Here is a 20,490-nt window from a genome sequence, read left to right as displayed (position 1 = left end):
AGGCCAAGTCACTCTCAAAAAACTCTCACACTTCTGACACTGCCGTGATGGACTAGGTTGAGAGTGTCATTTATAGGGAAGAGAGTGGGCAAAAGAACAATGCTGAGAACATACCATAGCCCCATCCCAGAACAAGAAGATCCTGAGTGGGCTGCCCATTTCATTTAGACATTCTAGGGCACCCCTCCCATCTACATCATGACTACTTGTCTAACATCTTTTTTTCTTTTCTTTTCTTTTTTTTTTTGCAGGGCAATAGGAGTTAAGTGACTTGCCCAGGGTCACACAGCTAGTAAGTGTCAAGTGTCTGAGGCCGGATTTGAACTCAGGTACTCCTGAATCCAGGGCTGGAGCTGTATCTACTGAGCCACTTAGACAGCCACTGTCTAATGTCTTGTTTCCTAAGGCTTTGGTCAGTTTCAGGCTCTAAGAGCACTAAAGATCATTACACAACAGAAGGTATCAGGATAACATGAGGTTCAGCATTTACAGTCATAGAAATCTCTAAAACCTAGTTCAAAACTAACAATATCACCAAGGCCTCAGAAAGTTCTTTTGGAAGGTTAGCCTATGCCCCCTTATTCTTCAGTGTCTTCCCAAGCACTAATTCTTTATTCTCCAAGATTCTCCTAAACTCCTATTCTATTCCCATCCTCGATTTCTCTTGTCTTTAGACCCTTCAGATAAGATCATTTTCTTTTTTCTTTTCTTTTTTCTTTTTTTTTTGGTTTGTCTGGCTTCCCCTCCAAACTGTCTTACTATAATAAACTATATTTTTTCTCTTTGCTCTACTTAATTTATTGGACTGTCTTCTATTATTCAACCAGCACCTCAGATCTCTCTCCTCTCAAGAAGTTTTCTTGGATTAATTAATTCATCCATCCATCCATCCATCCATCCATCCATCCATCCATCCATCCATCCATCCATCCATCCATCCATTCATCCATCCATCCATCCATCCACCCACCCATCTATCTATTATCTTGGATTGATTAGAAGAGAGATCAGGGCCTTAACTTCTATCCTGCCTGTCCATGGCCTCCCTAATTTAACTGGTCTTGACCCATTTAAGTTTTAAACCTTGTTCTGGGCCTGTTCTGACTAATGTTAACAGTAGAGAAGAACTGTTTATACTTGCACTGTGAAGAAAAATTATTTGTTAGTTTAAGTAAGAAGTTAAGCCTCGATCACAGCATTTAAAGTGATCTCTGCTGTAAAATTCAAGACATTGAGCATGGACTAAGATTTCTGAAGTCTAAATATTTAACTGTTTACTCATTGACTCTAATGGTTTTAATGAAGGCCAGTCTTTTCGCTTAAAAGAAACAAAAAGCTAACAGTAACAAATTTCATATAAATAGGATCTTATTTCTTGAATTGACTAATGGATATAATGATAATATGATGTGCCCTCCCCTCTTCATGTCAGGATGGAGACTAGGACACCAGTTTTACATTTTTATTTTTTATTTTTATTGGGCCGATACTTCAAGTAGTTATATTTCAGAGGACATAAGTCTGGCCTATGATGTAGCCAAATCCATGGCATCTGTATTGTAACAGAGTTGGCCTGTACTTTGTGCCTCAACAACATTTTAATTTTATTGCTTAATACAGGGAGAAGGTTAATACAAACTCTTTAAAATTAATGGTGGTGACAGATATTGCCCAATCAAAAGTCAAGAGTCCCTTCCATGGGTCCCTTCCCTATTGCAGGATTCCCTAAGAAAGTTGAGACTATTAAGAGATTATTCTTCTTGGGGAGAGTCTAGGGATATGGGGAAAGGTGAGGGGGGGGGAAGTGACCTACCTCTCCAGCACCAGCATTGAGGACAGCGTTAATGAAGGACATGATGGCTGTCTTCAGATTGACTTCATCCCGGTAGCGCCCCATGCTTCGGTCCAGCTCATTCAACAAAGTCTAGGAGGGGACAGAGGACCTGATATCTTAGCACCTTACCAGTCCTGATTCCATGCCTGTTTTTCCTCATGCTATTCTACTGCCCTAGAATGTCCATTATGCCCATAACCTTCCTTAAAACCTCTCTTAAAACTCATCTTGACTCATTCTGACCAAGACATTACCTCCTCTTGCCAGTCATATAATGCCAACATATCATTTTTAAAAATCAAACTCTCCTATACATTTATATTCTGTGTTTTGTTTCTCCCACTTAGTGTAAGTTCCTTGAGGACAGGAACCCTTTATTTTATTTCTTTTGTATCTTTCCTGAAGTTACTAATATAGGGTTCTATTCATAGCAGATACTCAAAATTGCTTTAAAAATACACAAAAACAGCAAAGAGGCCTGTTCTGGTTTTGGGGTGAGGTTGGGAGGATGTTAAACTGAGGTCTTGGGTACAAAGAAGAAGACAAACAAATATCAATTGCTTAAAACCTTGGACAGTTTCCTGTGGCCCAGAATTCTACATGCTACTTGGTCATCTATAAGGTCATTGGACCCTGGGCTCAGGTATATCAGAGCATTCTTTGAAATGTCTAAATTCAAAGAAAAGCAGTGCAATAGAGTGGGAGAAAGTACTGGCCCCTAGCATCAGAAAGACCAAGTTCAAGCCCTACTTATGTCTTTTATTGGCTTTGTGAACTTGGGCAAGTCACTTTACTTTTCTGAGTTTCATTTTTCTCATCTATAAAATAAGGATCATAATCTGTCATATCTGCCTCACAGTGTGGTTGTGAGGCTCAAATACATAATAATAGCTAACATTTATATAGCACTTACTGAGTACCAGGCACTATGCCAAGTACTTTGCAATAATTATCTCATTTGATCCTCACAATAACCCTGAGTGGCAGGTAGTATTATTGACCCCATTTTACAGATGAGGAAACTGAGGCAAAGATAAAGTAACTTTCCCAGGGTCACATAGCTAGTAAGTGTCTGAGGCCAGATTTCAATGTAAGTCTTTCTGACTCAAAAGTCTCTATGCACTGTACTATAAACTAACTATAAATTGCTAAATAATATCAATATTGTTCATCTTATTATTATCAGCATCTCATTCTTCTTATCTTTTTGGATAGGGTTCAAATAGTAACAGTACTGGGACAGGTTGGTAGAGTGTTATTATTCTCATATACTTAATGTTCTATAGACTATTGAACAAAAGTATCATAAATGAAAGTATTGGGATGTGAGCTCATCTTCTAGAGGCCCAATGAAAGCATCCTTGATACATGGGTGTGTATATATATGCATGTGTACATATATATATATATACATATATGTATATATGTATGTATGTATGTGTGTGTATATGTGTGCTGTGTAATTTAAGATTCTAAATGTGGATTCTAATCTGTTCCCCCAGTTTTGGGGGAAACTGACTAAAATCACTGATAAAACAAGTTTAGGTTTTTAAGGGTTTATTGAAAAATAGAAAGAAAAAGATTGAGAACAGAATTCCAACAGCCTGGCATTCCTATCTTTCCTCAAATTTCCTGTGAAGTCCTCTGCCACCACCACCACCATCAAGACAGGAACCCAAAAGAGTGAGAGCTCTCTGTGCAGGCCCTCTTTCCTCCTTCCTGTCTCCTCCCAGAAAATAGGAGGCTCCTCAAGTTGATTGGCTGGTAGCCTTGATAGACAGCACCCATGAGCAAACGTCACTTCCTGATGCCAAGGAAAAGCCACATGGCCTTGCCCTCTGAGGCATTTTCCTCATGGCGGAGCTTTCCCACAGCAAGTCTCCAGTAGGTGGCATCATTCCAATCATTACAGTGCATATACATATATATATATATATATACACACATATATATATATATACATATATATATACATATATATATATATGTATATGTATATATATCCTCCTCCCACATGGTTTCAATTACTTCTGCTAGGTTGAAAGCTTTTTGTTCCATGTTGCTTAGAAATTATTAATATTTAGTATGGCAACATCTATTAATATTCTAATTATGTTATGAGTCAATGTTATATCAGGGCAATTGTAGACCACAACCATTGATGACCTGATGCCCAGAGAGTTTATTGGCTAAATTTTCCAGGATATTTTGAAATCTGTATTATTATTGTTGTTACCATTATTACCAATAGTTGTAATAGTAGCCTATTTTCCCTGTCAACCTCTTGGAGACATCTTTGCTCCATCCATCCCTTCTCTATATTAGCTCTTCTTTTCCCAAGTCCCCTCACCTGGATGATATATCTATGCACCCTTTAGACAGTGCCTTCCATTTGTTCCTCATTTCATCCCTCTATATGCTATCTCCATGCATGCCACAATTTCTTCCATATAAAGTTCCTTATTCTCCCAGTCCCTTTGTTTATGACACATACCCCTTGTGCCCCACCTGGATAGCATCCTTGTGTAGCTCTGTGCATGACTTTCATATTGCTCTCATATCCCTCACCTGGAAGCGGGTCCTCTCAGCAGCATACACCTGGTAGTGCAACATGGCTTGGAGGACTTTCTTATGGCCACCAGGCACCAGGCAGACAGCACCCAGGATCTCAAGCACAGCCACCTTAGTTTTGCTGTTCTCAGTGCGCAAGCTTTGGGCAATGGTACTAATGCCCTCAGGTTGTGCCAACACATGGGCACGGCCCTGGGAATTGTTCATCAATGCCTTGATGCAGCCAATGAGGGATGTATGGATTCGGCTCTCACAGGTGGCATGGTCCATACTCCGAAGGAAGTTCAAGAGACAGGTCAACCCATCCAACTCAATGAATCGAGTCACAAATCTGGAGGGCAATAGAGGGAGCAGTGAGGGGTGAGAGAAAAGAATATGAGAATAGGTAAGGTATTCTGACATATCATTTCACATTCTGTTGTTGTTGTTGTTGTTGTTCAGTCATTTTAGTCACATCCAACTCTTTGTGACCCCATTTGAGGTTTTCTTAACAAAGATACTAGAAAGGTTTGCCATTTTTTTCTCCAGTTTATTTTACAGATCAAGAAACTGAGGCAAACAGGGTTAAGAGACTGGCCTAGGGTCACCCAGCTAGTAAGTATCTGAAGCCAGATGAGTCTTCCTGATTCCAGGCCCAGCACTCTATCGACTGCAGCTCCACCTAGCTGTCTGTCATTTCACACATCTATTGCCTAATATCCACCTACTACTGTGCACCAACTTGGTATCCATACAAGTCTTTCAAAAAATAAATATCTACTGATTTACTATATACTACTCATATCATGTTTACACCTAATTTGCTTTCCAAGTGCATCATATTCACACATTAGTTGCCTGTCAATCTATCATTTGTATAGCAATCCTCTGTTTCATAACCTGGCTTTAGATTGTAAGCTCCTGTCTTTTGCTTCTTTTTTCATGCCCAGCACTTTGCACAGTGCACAGTGTATGTATTTAATAAATATTGACCGATTGGTTGATTGGCTCCAATCTACTTTTTTAGGCCTATTACTACTACCCTTTGCACACTCTATAATCTAGTCAAATTGACCTTCATGATGATCCTTACATATGCCTTTGTATCTTTATTCTCTTTGTCCTTTGTCCAGGCCACTCCCCCTACCTGGAATGCACTGCTTTCTCACCTCTACCTCTTAGAATACCCAAATTCCTTCCAGGTTTGGATAGGTTTATCTTTTTTTTTTTTTTTTTAAGATTTCTTGAAGAGATGCTTTGGTTCCAACAGAGTCCTCTCCACTCCTATATACCACAGCACTCTGATGAAGTCTTTCCAGTTCTCTTGTCTAGCCTCATGTCTTCTCCTTCTGTCCTTGATAGAGGTGGTTGAGGGTGGGGGCAGGTAGCATTTAGTAATCCTAATTGCTATCCTCCTCATCATGATGCACATCAATCAAAGGGCACCATATCCTTCAAGTTTTTGCCCAGATGCCTCCTCTAACATAAGATTGTTCAAGAATCCCTCCAGTGGCTAGGGTCACCCCCAGCCAAGTTACCTTACAGTTACTTTGTATCTTCTTATGGACTATGTGTGTCCAAGCTGTGGTGGAGCCTCCCAAGCTTGTGCTGGTCTGATCAGCTGCATCTTGATTCTAACAAAGTAATGCCATTTTGGTCCTCTTTGAGAACAAAGGACAATGACCAACTATGTGTAGATGTTATTTCTCCTGATAGAATATAAGCTTCTTGAGGGAAAGGACTGATTTTTTTTTATCCCCAGTACCTACCATGGTGCCTCAGATGGCAGAAAGTAGTCATTTACAAAATGCTTGGGGACTAGCTAAATGATCACATGTTGGTGAGGAGGACAGTAATTAGGGTTATTAAATGCTACCTACCCAAACCCCAACTTTCAATCATTTCTTTTTTTTGTTTTTTTGTTTTTTAGTGAGGCAATTGGGGTTAAGTGACTTGCCCAGGCTCACACAGCTAGTAAGTGTTAAGTGTCTGAGGCCGGATTTGAACTCAGGTCCTCCTGAATCCAGGGCCAGTGCTCTATCCACTGTGCCACCTAGCTGCCCCCCAATCATTTCTACAGAGGAGTGGGATCATTTTTCTTCCGTCTCTATCAAAGGCAGAAGGAGAAGATATGATATGAGAAGGCCAGTGAGGCTAGCTAAGAGAACTGGAAGGACTTTTATCAAAGTGATATGGTATAAGATAGTAGAGAGAGCTCAGCATCTCTCCAAGAAATCTTTTTTAAAAATTAGAAGGCTCTCTCCAAACAGGGCTGAGCCTAATAAACTTCTGAAGGCATATTTACCTTTATAGGTATAGTTTGTGCTCTTATTTGGAAGGGGCAAATGATTATTTTGGTGCTTCCCATCATGGGCTCAGAGGGAGGGAGAAATCAGAGGTTATGAAGCCACTCATTAAGTCTCTCACTTCTCACTTCTCACTCCCTCACTTTCTTTTCTGTCTCCCTTCCTGCTGTTAACCATACCACCCCAGCTATAAGAACAGACATATCTTGGAAACTCAAGAAGATGAAGAGAGGAAAGGCAACAAGAGTCATGGGCACCAATAGAGAAAATCACACACAGGGCAGACATAACACTCCCTACTTCCTACCTAGGTCCAGTTGCTTGGCTCCCTGTCCAATGCAGAGAGAGGGAAAACTCTCATTCATGCATCACAGAATCTTCAGGCTGGCCTTCATTTGATGGGTTGTCTATTTATTGCCTCTTTAATCAGGAAGAACCCTACCTCACTTTGGCCTCTTTATAGTTCCTCACATACAACACTCCTCTTGTCTCCAAGCCTTTGTATTAGCTGTCCTCCATATCTGGAATGCTCTTCCCCATCACCTCTGTCTCTAAGTTTCCCAGGCTTCTTTCTGGACTTGTCTCAAATTCTTCCTTGGCAGAGGGCCTTTCCTATCCACTCTACCCCCACCCCACCCCCAGTTGGTAATGTCTTCCCGGCTCAGACTGCCTTGCATCTACTCTGTATATAGCTTGTGTGTACTCATTTATTCTCCTGTTTTCTTCTCCATCAGAATGTAAGCCCCTTAAGGATAGGTACTGTTTTTTTAACCTCCTTTGTATCCCCAGAGCTTAGCACAGTGCCTGGAACTTAAAAAATGCTTATTGGTTGGTTGATTTTTTTGTTTGTTTGTTTCAGTGTGGGGAAGGTGCCTACAAAATCATCTAGAGTTGCCTCTGAAACCCTTTGTATGGATTGAGCCCTGTTTCAGAAAGTTCTTTCCAGTTTTAACCTGGCTCCCTTCTCTCTATTGTCCTATCCATCAAAGGAACCAAAATAGCCACTCTCCCCTTTTCCCAAGATGGCCCTTCTTGGATTTGTGGTTTACTATAATTTTCCCTCTCAGGCTTCTCTCCTCTTCAACCCCTTAAGCCCTAAGCCTTGGCTGCCTCCCAGCTCCTCAAGAAATCCAAAGAATTGTAAACTGAAACAGAATATGTTGGAATGGTATGAAGTGAGGTAGAGTGAGAGGAATGGAACTGAGCCAGAGTGGAGTGGAGTGAGGGGGGAAGGAGGAGACTCCCCTGAAATGGTGTAAAGTAAAGCCTCCCAACTTGAAGTGAAGGTATGGGAGGTGTATTGGTCCCAGGGGAATAAAGGTCAAGGGAGAGGACTCAGAGCTACCTCATGGGTTGAGTGCGAAGAGCTGTCTTCAGGTCTTCAACAACTTTGTTCCTCATCTCTGTTTCCTCTTCATCAAAGGCATACAGAGTCTGCATCTGTTGGGAAAGCAGGTAGAGGAAGGGAATGTGTGTACTTGTGGAGGACGGGAGAGAAGGGCTGCTCTGTCTACATGCCTTGTCACTATGCGGCAAGACAGAGTACATGGAGTGTTGGACTTGAAGTCAGGAAAATCTAAGTTTGAATCCTTGCTTCAGAAGACACTTACTAGCTGTGTAACCCTGGGCAAATCACTTCATCTCTGATTCAGCTTCAACTTCCTCATCTATAAAATAGGGATAACAGCACCTACCTCATAGGGTCATGTGAGGATAAAAGGAGATAACATGAAAAATATATTGTAAAACTTAAATACAAAGACTAGCTTTAACATCATCATTATCAACTCCTCTCCCTGACCTCTCTCTATCCAGGATAGCTCACAGATAAAGCTTTCCCATTCAGATCACCTTCCTTCTGTATCTATCTTGTATTTACATGTTGTCTCCCCCATTAGAATGTATGTTCCTTGAAAGCGGAGACTGTTTTTGCTTTACTCTGTATCCCCCCCCTTGGCACAGTGATACATACATACATAAACACAGATATATGTATAAGCTAGGACATATAGGAAACATTTATTAATGAATGCTTATTGACTCATCAACTATATAAAAGTAGTTCATAAAACACTATAAAATATAAATATATTAAATATCAACACTATATAAATGTGAGACATTATATCTGAGTCAGGGTAAGGGTTGCAAAATACATTGAAGGATCTGGGGTAGACAAGGGTAGACATTCTGGTTAGGCTGGAGGAGATGCTGGGCACCATCAATGCTGTAGCCTAGGTAGGCATCTCTTTGGGAACCCTTTAGGACCTCCTCAAAGATAAGGAGAAGAGATTACTCACAGCAGCCATGGAGTTGATCCGGTCAATGTAATAATCTGGCCAGCTGGTTGCCAACTTGTTGGGGTCCTCCTGTTCCTGAAACAAGTAAAGATTTGGCGTAACTTCTTGGAAAGTTAGGAACGTGACTTGGGGATTCATGATTTGGGAAAAGAATACAGTGCAATAAAGATTTATCAAGATTTGGAGGTGAGACAATCTTTAGATCAGATCGAGCGCTTGCTCTCAAGAAGCTTAAATTTAATCTATTGGGTGATTATATTAGGGGATAGAACACTGACACAAATACCTTGAGTAAAGATTATTACACAACAAATATCTTATAGAGTTCTGGAAAAAGTATTAGGTTAGAGGTTGGAGGGGGAAGGTTATTACTATAGTAGAGCAAAGTTCTAGAAAGTCTTCATGGTGTAAATAGCACTCAAAAAAAAATCAAGGAGCTAGTGATGCCCTCTCCAGGTGCCTGCTGAATGCATAGTTTGATTATATTGTCAAAGATAAAAATACCAAGATTAAATGCTGCCTGGGAACCTTGTCTCAAACCCCCAGGTCCCTAGATACCTTTCTTCCCCAAAGACAAATGTTTCTCAGCAGACTAGGACCTAGCTATGTGTCCTTGGGGAAGATATAGAATCACAGAGTTGGAAGGGACCTCAGAGACCATTTAGTCCAACCTATATGTTAATAAGAACTGTTTCCCTACGCCCCCCAAATACCTACAGCCTTTTCTTGAAAACCTCTATTGGATGACTTTGTTGTCCAGTCGTTTGTCGGTCATGTCCAACTCTTCATGGCCCCATTTGGGGTTCTCTTGGTAAAAATACTGGAGTGACTTGCCATTTTCTTGTCCAGCTCATTTTACAGATGTGGAAATTGAGGCAAACTGGGCTAAGTGACCTGCTACCTCCATAGCCAAAAAATTTGATGTTGGGACAGCTTTGTTAGGAAGTTTTTCCTTATATCAAGCCTAAAAACCTCTCTGGGTTTCTGTCTCTCTCCCTCTGCAACGTCCAACAGTTTTACCAGGATAAAATATAGGTTCTTCTCTTTGATTTTTAAAGCCATTCATAACCTGGCCCCAGCCTACTTTGACAGCTTTGTTATACATTCCTCTCTTTCCTGTACTTTAGTGTGCAGCCAAACTGGCTATCTCTCTGTAACTCATACACATCACTCTATCATGTTTGTGCCTTTGCACTTGTCTTCTACCCCTGTCTGGAATGCACTTCCTCTCACCTCCACCTCATAGAATCCTAATGTCCTTCAAGATTCAGCTCTAAGAGTCTATATGAAGCTTGTTCTGATTCTCCCAACTGCCTGGTCTCTTCCCCTCTAAATATCTTTCATTTAATTACATATATAGTATGTGCAGCATATATATATATATATATACATATATATATATATATATATATATATAATTCATTCTGTATATACATACACACACATACACACACAAACACACACACACACACACACATGTATATGTTATCTTCCCTAGTGAAATGCAAATTCCTTGAGAACAGTGTATAGTGCACCTCCTCTCTTCTGACATTGCTACTGTCCTAGGGCAGGTCCTCATTATTTCACATCTAGACTACTGCAGGAGCCTTCTGGTTGGTCTCCCTGCCTCAAGTCCCTCCCCACTCCAGTCTATCCTCCACTCAACTCAAACTGATCTTTCTAAGGCAGAGGTCTGACCATGTTACTCCCCTATTCAACTGTTGTTTGTTTGTTTCTCATCCTTCTTCTCAAAGAGGACCAATGACATCATGAGGGCATTTCAGGGCTCCCTACTGCCTCCAGGAAGCACATTTTAAAATCTTGTTCGGCTTTTGAAGCTCTTGATGACCTGGTTCCTTCCTACCTTTTCAGTCTTCTTCCAGTTTACTTGCCCTGGCATAGTCTGTGATACTATGACACTGGTCCCCTTACTGTTCCTTGAATTCAATACTCTATCTCTAGACTCTAGGCATTTTCACTGGCTGTGCCCCATGCCTGGAATGTAACTGGCTTCCTTCATGTCTCAGTTTAAATTCTACTTTCTGAAGCCTTTTCTAGTTCTTCTTAGTCTTTGTGCCTTCCTTCTGACACTTGAAGTTTTTCTTGTATATACCTTGTTTGTATATAACCTTTGCATTCTCCACTCCCACCCACCCACCTCCACTAGATTGATCCTTGACAGCAAGGACTGGTTTTTGTTTGTTTGTTTGTTTGTTTTTAATAACCCTAGTGTTTAAGTGCCTGAATGATCATTTCTAATTCTGAACTGAGCAGCTAATTAGAACAATTCTAATCCCTCTCTCACATTAATAGACTTACATGGGGCAGCTAGGTGGCACAGTGGATAATGCACCAGCCCTGGATTCTGGAGAACCTGAGTTCAAATCTGGCCTCAGACACTTGACATATACTAGCTGTGTGACCCTGGGCAAGTCACTTCACTCTTTTGGCCTCAGTTTTCTCATCTATAAAAAAATGAGCTAAAGAAGGAGATAGCAAACCACTCCAATATATTTGCCAAGAAAACCCCAAATGGGGTTATGAAGTATCAGACACGACTGAACAACAACTACATTTGTTCAACTCAATATTTGGTCCTAAACAGCTATCAATCAATAAACATTTATTAAGCACCTACTATGTGGTAGATACTGTGCTAAACACTGAGGATACAAAAAGAGGCAAAAGATAGTCCCTTCCCTCAAGGAGCTTATAATCTAATGGATGCCCAGTAAAAATGAAGAGGAAGTGAGAGCAGAGCAAGGACTACAGAATCTTAGAGGAGTAACAGAAGTGATAAGTCTAACCTCTATATCTGACCAGGAATCCCCTCTACAATATCCCTGACAACAGGTAATACAGCCTCTATTTGAATACCTCCAAATGAGGAGGTACTCACTACCTTTTGAGGCAGCCCATTTCAATTTTTGGACAGCTCTAATTGTTAGGAAGGTAACGTTTGTTTGTTTGTTTGTTTGTTTGTTTGTTTGTTTGTTTCCCTTGACATCAGGCTCTCTATAACTTCTGGTTGTTCTAGGCCCTTGCCTTGGAGCCATGAGAAAAGGTCTAATCCCTCTGCCATGTGCTTCCTTTTCAAATACTTGAAAATAGATATCTTATATGCCCTAAGTCTTCTATTCTCCACCTTCATTATCCTCAGTTCTTTTAATCAATCTTCGCAGGGATGGTCTCCAGTCTCCTCACCATCCTGGTCATTCTCCTTTGGACATGTTTCAGAAAGGGTCAATGGTTTCGCTAAAATGTGGCGCCTATAATTTAACATAATACTATAGATGTGGTCTGGTTCAGACACATTCTAGGGGAATCATCATGTCCATCGTTGTGAATGCCATGCCTCTCTATTAATACAGCTTAAGATTGAATTAGGTTTTTTGATTGGTGTTGTTTTATACTGACTCACACTGAGCTTGCAGTCCATTAAAACCCATATATTTTCTTCATAGGAATTTTTATCTAGCCATGACTTCTCCAATTGGAGCTTGTTCAGTTGATTTGTAAAATGTGGAACTTAACATTTATTCCTTTCCCTTTCCCTATATTACATTCATTTCTATTAAATTTCATCTTATAATATTCAGTACACTGTTCCATTCTGGCAAGATTTTTTTGGTCCTTGACTACCATACAGTATGGTGCTTATATCTCCTAGCTTTTTGTCAGAGGATCCAAGGAGCATGTGATTTATGCATCACCCAGTTCACTGATTTAAGAAGTTGAACAAGTCAAGCCCAAGGACAGATCCCTAAGGAACTCCACTTAGAAGGTTCCCTCCAAGTTGGTATCAATGCACTTCTAACCACTGTTTGGGTGGTGAGAGAGAGAGAGCCAGAAAATGAGAAGACACAGAGATGGAAAAAAGAAATAGACACAGTGAAATGACAATAATAATGTCTCAAATATCTGGTAAATACAATTTACAAATGATTTCCTCAGAGCTATATAAGTAAAGCGAATAGAGCAGAAAGAGAGACAATATGCAAAAGAGACACAGGTGGAAAGAGATAAAAGGGGGAAGAAGAATGAGAGAGGAAGAGATAGATAAGAAAGAGACATAAATAGAGGAAAGTTAATGAGAAATGAAAACAAATTAAGTCCCAGACTGACCTCATTGCTGTACTCATTTGGAAGTAATGGTACCTTGCTACATCAAGGATATGAGAGTATATGTGAAATATATGTGTGCCTTCTGGATGAAAGCAGAGAAGAATTGGTATTTGTCCTCCTGACAGTATATCATGAAGCTCAATAATTTTAAGAGTGGAACATTTAACATTATCCTCAACTTTCCGTTTTCCCTCACCACACATATCCAACCCACTGACAGTTTTTGTTGTTTCTACTCCATCTCTATGCTCAAATAGCTGTTAGGCCCTCATCATCCCTTCTCTGACATTTTAATAATATCGTCCTAATTGGCCTTCCTGCCTCAAGTCCCTCCTCACTCCAGTCTATCTAACACAGAGAAGCCATAGTGATTTTTCTTAAGTATAGATTTGATCATGTTACTTCCTTACTCAATCAAGTCTAGTGGTTCCCTATTGCCCATAGGATCAAATATAAACTCTTCTGTTTAGCTTTTAAACTCCTGCACAACCTAACCTCAGCCTATCTTTACAGAATCATTGGACTTTACTCTCCCTCTCACATTCTGTAACCCAGACAAACTGGTCTCTCTACCCTTCATACATGTAATACCATCTCCCATTTCTGTATCTTTCTTTGGCCATCCTTCATTTCTTAGATGTACTTCCTCCTCCCCTCCACCTCATAGAGTCCTTTCTTTTCCCTAATATAGCATAATACCACCCTCCACATCAAACCTTTCCTGATCTTTCCCCATACACACACATCTGCTGGTACTCTCTCTCCTAATGGATCTGTATTTATTTTCTTTATATTTATCATTTATCTATCTATCTATCATCTATCTATCATCTCTCCCACTAGACTATGAAATTCTTAAGATCATGAACTATCGTAATTTTCTATTTGGATCTCCAGAGATCAGCAAAGTGCTCTGCACATAATACGCACTTAATGAATGTTTCATTCATTCATTCATTCATTCATTCATTCATTCATATGTACTCTTCTTCTCCTTTAGGATGTAAGCTTCTTGTGAAGAGGGATAAATGGTTATTGATTGATTGGAGCAAAAATGCTTCATAAAATCTCCTCCCTGTCTTGCTAACCTGGGCCTACACATGCCCTTCCACAGTTGTTGTTCAGTCATTTTAGTCATGTCCAATTCTTTGTGACCCCATTTGGGGTTTTCTTGGCAAAGATATTGGAATGGTTTATGATTTCCTTCTCCAGATCATTTTACAGATGAGGAAATTGGGCAAACAGGGTAAAGTGACTTGCCCAGGGTCACACAGTTAGTAAGTGTCTGAGACCACATTTGAACTCAGGAAGATGAGTCTTCCTGACTCCAGACCCAGCACTTTCTTCACTGCCCCTCCATTCACAGTACACGATTTCAGTAGTTGTGTCTCCTGTGCTCATGGGCCTGTATGGCATGGATGAGTTTCCTTATACAAGGAAGTCCATCCCAATAGCTGATACCCCAAAGACAAGAGATAAAGGGGGGGATACAGTAGGAAAAGTAGAGACAGCACCTTCTTCTTGCTGCAGTAGATCTGCCATTTCTTCTCCAGTGGCAGTGCAAACATGGCTTCCCTATTTTTGTCCGTGAGATCCAATTCATCCTGTAGGGGAGACAAAGAAAAAACAACAAAAAATTGTGGTTAGAGATATAGTAATCTATTGCAAAGTTCAGTCCCACAGGAAGTTATGGCTCATTCAGTTCTTAGCCTCATTTTATACACATACACACATGCACACATGTGTGTTTATATATGTGTATATAGGTATATATCTATGTTTATATCAATCTACATCTCCCCACCTTTAAATATTTTCCCTTGACCCAATCCTTGTCATCAGAGGATGAACACTGTCATCCTCCTCCTTTCCAGTGATGTAGCGGAATAATCCTTTTGAATGATATTGACTGATGGAAAAGCTAAGACACATATTGAGGTGGGGCATTCACTTTACCAACTCTAGCACTTGCTAGCCAAGTCACTTTTGTGCAAGTAACTGAAACTGTCTCAGGCTCAGTTTCCTCCTCTGCAAAAATGAGTGGGCTGGACTGGATGCTTTTAAAGGGCCCTTCCAATTCATTTAGTTCCATTCCTAAGAGTATAATTACTGATTTTTTATTATGAGGGAATACAGTGGTGCCTAAACCTGAGAATTACAGATCAAATAGCCTGGCTTCCCATAATGGATGGTTGATTGAATCACAGTTAATATTGCATGCTTTCCTAAGATTATGTTTTATCTGTTTAAAACAAAACAGAAAAGTTACTAATCAGTATACCTGCTGAAAAGAATTCCTAAATGATCAGAGTAAGATTTAAAGAATATATATTTACCTAAGAACAATTAAGTGCCTTTGCTTGCTGACTTTTAACAACAGAATCTTAATTATTTCTACTTTATTTCAGGCCCTCTTCTTCATCTCTTGTCTAAACTATTAGAAACATCTTCTAACTGACCTTCCTGGCTGTAGTTTCTCCCTTCCATCCTTCACTCCACTGTGTATGTAATTACTCCATCCTCCATCCCTATGACTCCCCACCATCTCTACCTGTTGAAATCTCTTCTTTCAAGGTCCAAGTCAGGTGCCACTTAGTAGACAGTATGCTCTCTGAGAACAGGGACTGAGGGTGACATGAGCAAAGCCATGGAGAGAACAGGACAAGAATTAGAAGTAGTGAGTAGGCCAGTTTAGCTGGAATGTAGAGCACATGAAGGAGGATAGCATGAAATAAGGCTGGAAAGAAAGTTTGAAGCCACAATGTAAATGCTATTAAAATGGTAGGATGGGGGTGGGGTAGGGGAGGTATATTTACATAATTTATTAAGGGAATAAAAATTGGTAAAAAGTAAAATATAATTTTAAAAGGCCATTTATTTCCTATTTGATATTATGGCTATAATAACTAAAATATACAGTAGGTAATGGGAAACTATTTTTTGGAGGTAATTGGGGTTAAGTAACTTGCCCAAGATCACACAGCTATTAAGTTGTCTGAGGCAAGATTTGAATTCAGCTCCTCCTGGCTCCAGGGAGGGTACTCTATTTACTTCCACACCTAGCTACCCCTGGGTAATGGAGAATTATTGAAAAATTTTTAGCAGACAACTAGGGATGAGATTAGAATACACAAATTCAAAAACAAAAGAATACAATCACAGTTACTGTGTACATCCCTTTTTTTCTTTTGGCAGAGCAGTGAGGGTTAAGTGACTTGTCCAGGGTCACACAGCTGGTACGTGTCAAGTGTCTGAGGCTGGATTTGAACTCAGGTCCTCCTGACTCCAGGGCCGGTGCTCTATCCACTGCACCACCTAGCTGCCCCCTGCCTATTAATTTTCACTAAAGCATTCCCCTCAAAGTTCTTCTCCAATCTAGCTCTCCAAGCTGCCTACCCATCAGTAAAATAGGTCTACTTTGTAATCCTATGTGCTTTATTTTATTCATTTAAACAATATTATTCTTAGAGGGGGTCCATAGGATTCATTGGAATGCTGAAACCCCGCCCCCAAAGTTAAGAACCTTTCATCTAAGCCAACTATATCAACCGTGACGTTCTCTACATGTCAACCATGTAGAGAAGGAAATAGAGGCCCAGTGGATAGAAGACATCCCCAAGGTCATATCAGTAGTCTTCGACAGATACAGAAACAAATGGCAAAGGTTTTGAGTCAACATCATCTGAGTTCAATGTTTTGGGGTTTTTTTGCTTACATTTGGCCTTTATGATACCTAGTCCAAACAAGGATTCCTTGAAGTTCTTTCCCCAGTGTTTCCACTCTTCTATAAACAACCCTCATGCTTCCCCCCACTCTGCTCCTGAAATGCCCTCTCTCTGACCTCAACATCATAGAGATACCTCACTATCTATTCATGTTCTGATTTAATGTTGCTTTCTTACTGTCTGTGTCTATATGCCTTTTTGGAAAGCTCCAAGAGACTCTGAGCTGAGTCTATATCAGTATTTCTCTAAAGCACAAAAATAAGCAAAAATAGTCAGGGAATATACCAAACACCAATATAACATCCCCTTCTGAGAGTTGGCATAAAACCCTCCTCTCTATACTGATTTTTCCTTTTCTTGAGTCGTTTCATATCTGTTCACTTTTAATTCTCATGTCAGCCCTGGGAGGAAGAAGGGGGCAGAGGTTTCCTCTGGCACCTGCCCCTTCATAGCTTCAGAACATGACAAACATTCTGCTAAGAGGAATGTCTTTTCTTTCCTTACTTCATCCTTCAAAATCCACTGATTAGCCAAAAGAAGCTTCAAGCATTGTCAATTTTTGTTTTTTTGGTTTTTGTTTTTTAGCAACAAACATTTATTTTTATTTTCCAGTTAGGGTAGTTTTCAACATTCATTTTCATAAGATTTAGAGTTCTAAATTTTTCTCCCTCGCTTCCTCCCTTTCCTCCCCCCTCCACAAGATCGCAACCAGGTTATATATGTACAATCCACAAGTGTTCTTTTTATCAGTTCTTTCTGTAGGGGTGCATAGTAAGCTTCCTCATTAGTTCCTTGGAATTGTCTTCGATCATTGCACTGCTCAGAGTAGTTAAGTTATTCACAAATTGCTCATTGAACAATACTGCTGTCACTATGCACAATGTCCTCCCAGCTCTGCTCACTTCACTATACATCAATGTTCATTATTCTTTCCAGGTTTTTCAGGGATCATCCTGTTTGTCATTTCCTGTAGCACAAGACCATTCAACAACAATCATATAACACAGCTTTTTCCATCATTCCTCAATTGATGGACATTCCCTTGAAACTCAATTCTTAGCCTCCACCAAGAGTTGCTATAAATATTTTTTGTACAATTTCCCCCCTTTTCTCTTTTTCATGATTTCTATTGTTAACTGTTTCCCTTCCATCCTATTCCCTTCCCCATGATATTTATTCTATTATCCATCTTCTTTCATCCTAGCACTCTTCAAAAGGGATTTGCTTCTGTCTGTCCCCTCCCCCACTCTGCCCTTCCTTCTTTTGCCCCTCTCTCTTTATCCCCTTCCCCTCCTATTTTCCTGCAGGGTTAGAGAGATTACTCCACCCAATTGAGCGTGTACATTATTCCCTCTTTGAGCCAATTCTAATGAGATTGAGGTCTTTGAGTCAATTCTGATGAGTGTTAGGCTCATTTACTGCCCAGATTAAACAGATTACTCCACCCATTTGGGTGTGTGTGTTAGTCCCTCTTTGAGGCAGCTCTGATGAGTTTAAGGTCTTTGAGCCTTTTCTGATGAGTGTAAAATTCATTTACTACCCTGCTCCTCTCCCATCTCTTCCCCCACTCCATAAGCCTTTTCCTGTTTCTTTCATGTAGGATTTCACCTCTGCCCTTCCCCCACCCCAGTGAATTCCCTTCACCCCTCAATCAAACCCTAAAGATGTCATCACCTAGCTAAGTGACACAGTGGACAAAGCATCACCCCTGGACCCAGGGGGATCCCAGCCAAAACCCGGCCTCAGACACAAGACAGTCGCCCACTGCACGACCCCAGGTATGTCCCCCAGCTCCAATTTTTTATGGTTCTCTAGGGTCTTGTATTTGAAAGTCAAATTTGCCATTCAGTTCAGATCTTTTCATCACAAATATCTGAAAGTCTTCTTTTTCATTAAAGTCCCATTTTTTCCACTAAAAGATTATGCTGAGTTTTGCTGGGTAGGTGATTCTTGGTTGTAATCCCATTTCCTTTGCCCTCTGGAATATCATATTCCATGCCCTCCAGTCCTTTAATGTAGAAGCTGCTAGATCTTGTGCTATCCTGACTGGGGCTCCAAAGTACTTGAATTCTTTCTTTTTGGCAGCTTGCAATATTTTCTCCTTGACCTGAGAACTCTGGAATTTGGCTATAATATTCCTAGGAGTTTTCCTTTTGGGATCTCTTTCTGGAGGTGATCAGTGGATTCTTTCAATTTCTATTTTAGCTACTTCTTCTAGAATTTCAGGGCAATTTTCCCTGAGAATATCTTGGAAGATGGTGTCTAAGCTCTTTCCTTGATCATGGTTTTAAGGTAGACCAATCATTTTCAAATTATCTCTCCTGGACCTATTTTCCAGGTCAGCAATTTTTCCCAGAGGATATTTCACATTGCCCTCTATTTTTTTATTCATTTGGATTTGCTTTATTGTGTCTTGGTTTCTCATAAAGTCATTGGCTTCCATTTGTTCAATCCTCATTCTTAGGCAATTATTTTCATCAGAAAGCTTTTGTACCTCCTTTTCCATTTGGCCAATTTGGCTTTTCAAGTTGTTGAGTTTTTTCTCATGTCTTTTCTGCATCACCCTCATTTATCTTTCCATTTTTTCTCCTACCTCTCTAAATTTATCTTCAAAGTCCTTTTTTGAGCACCTCTATGGCCTGAGACCAATTCATATTTTTCTTGGAGCTTTAGATATAGGGGCCCTGATGTTGACATCTTCCTCTGACGGTGCACCTCGGTCTTCCTTGTTACTGAAGAAACTTTCTATGGTCCTTTCTATGTCTGCTCATCTTGCCTTTCTTTTACTTGACTTTTAGCTCCTTAAAGTGGGGCACTGTTTCCAGGCTGCAGTATCCCAAGCTTCAGAAGTCCCAGGTGGTATGATTTAAGGAGAATCAGGTTCTTCATTTGCCTGGACTATTCCCTGGTCCTTAGATGACCCCAGACCAACTTGCTAATCAACCAGCTTTGTGTGTTGTGGTTGTTAGCTCCACCAAGCCTGTGCCCCTCCCCCACCTGGGCCACTGCTACTTGAGCCTACCTCCTGGTTCTCATCAGGGATGTAAAATCCAAGTTTTGCCTTAGCATCAGCATAGACCCCTGTAGTCTCCCCCCCTGCCCAGGGCTCAGCCCACTAACCAGACTGAGCTTAGTTCCAGACAACACTGGTGCTTCAGCTGATTCAGAGGCTCTGGGGGTCTGCTTCTCTGGTGAGGCCTTCCTGGGACTTGATCTGTGTCAGGTTGACTGGGGTTGGGCTCAACTACTGTATTAGCACAGCAGCTCTCTCCTTCTGACCTTCCAAGCCGTTCTTGGTTAGAAGATGATTTCAGCACATTCTTCTGTGAGTTTTGCTGCTCCGAGCATTTTCCTATCGCATTATTTGCGATTGTGTCATGAGTTCAGGAGCTCACTGCCTTTACTCCGCCATCTTGGCTCTGCCCCGGAAGTCTCCCTTCAAGCATTGTCATAATCTAAATTCCTATAGCACTTCAATCAATCAATAAATCAGCAAGTATTTATTAAATGCCTACTGTGTACTATGCAGACAGGTAGGTGGCATATTGGATAGAGTACAGGGCCTAGAGTCCAGAAGACCTAAGTTCAAATCTGGTTAGCTGTGTGATCCCGGGGAATTCACTTCACTCTGTCTCTGTTTCTTCATCCGT

At 40.5% G+C, this 20,490-nt stretch overlaps 1 protein-coding gene across 8 annotated transcripts in view; it reads right to left on the bottom strand.

Moving 5' to 3' along the window:
- DAAM2 (dishevelled associated activator of morphogenesis 2) overlaps positions 1-20,490 on the bottom strand; it is a 164,965-nt gene that overhangs the window by 35,174 nt on the left and 109,301 nt on the right. For 7 of the 8 annotated variants that reach the window (XR_006356387.1, XM_044003732.1, XM_044003728.1 and 4 more), the window contains 5 exons: positions 14,630-14,719; positions 8,991-9,065; positions 8,036-8,130; positions 4,403-4,736; positions 1,814-1,924 (listed from right to left, as the gene is read on the bottom strand). Coding sequence is in view for 7 of the 8 variants with exons in the window: in XM_044003732.1 (XP_043859667.1) it covers positions 1,814-1,924; positions 4,403-4,736; positions 8,036-8,130; positions 8,991-9,065; positions 14,630-14,719 (705 nt within the window). In the remaining variant the exon portion in view is untranslated. The remainder of the gene's footprint in view (positions 1-1,813; positions 1,925-4,402; positions 4,737-8,035; positions 8,131-8,990; positions 9,066-14,629; positions 14,720-20,490) is intronic. The other variant, XM_044003734.1, reaches the window with a different exon arrangement.

The sequence above is a fragment of the Dromiciops gliroides genome, chromosome 4 (assembly GCF_019393635.1).
Source record: "Dromiciops gliroides isolate mDroGli1 chromosome 4, mDroGli1.pri, whole genome shotgun sequence".
Classification (NCBI taxonomy): Eukaryota; Metazoa; Chordata; class Mammalia; order Microbiotheria; family Microbiotheriidae; genus Dromiciops; species Dromiciops gliroides.
The sequence above is the reverse complement of the archived record's forward strand: the minus strand, read 5'-3'. Positions and strand labels throughout refer to the sequence as shown.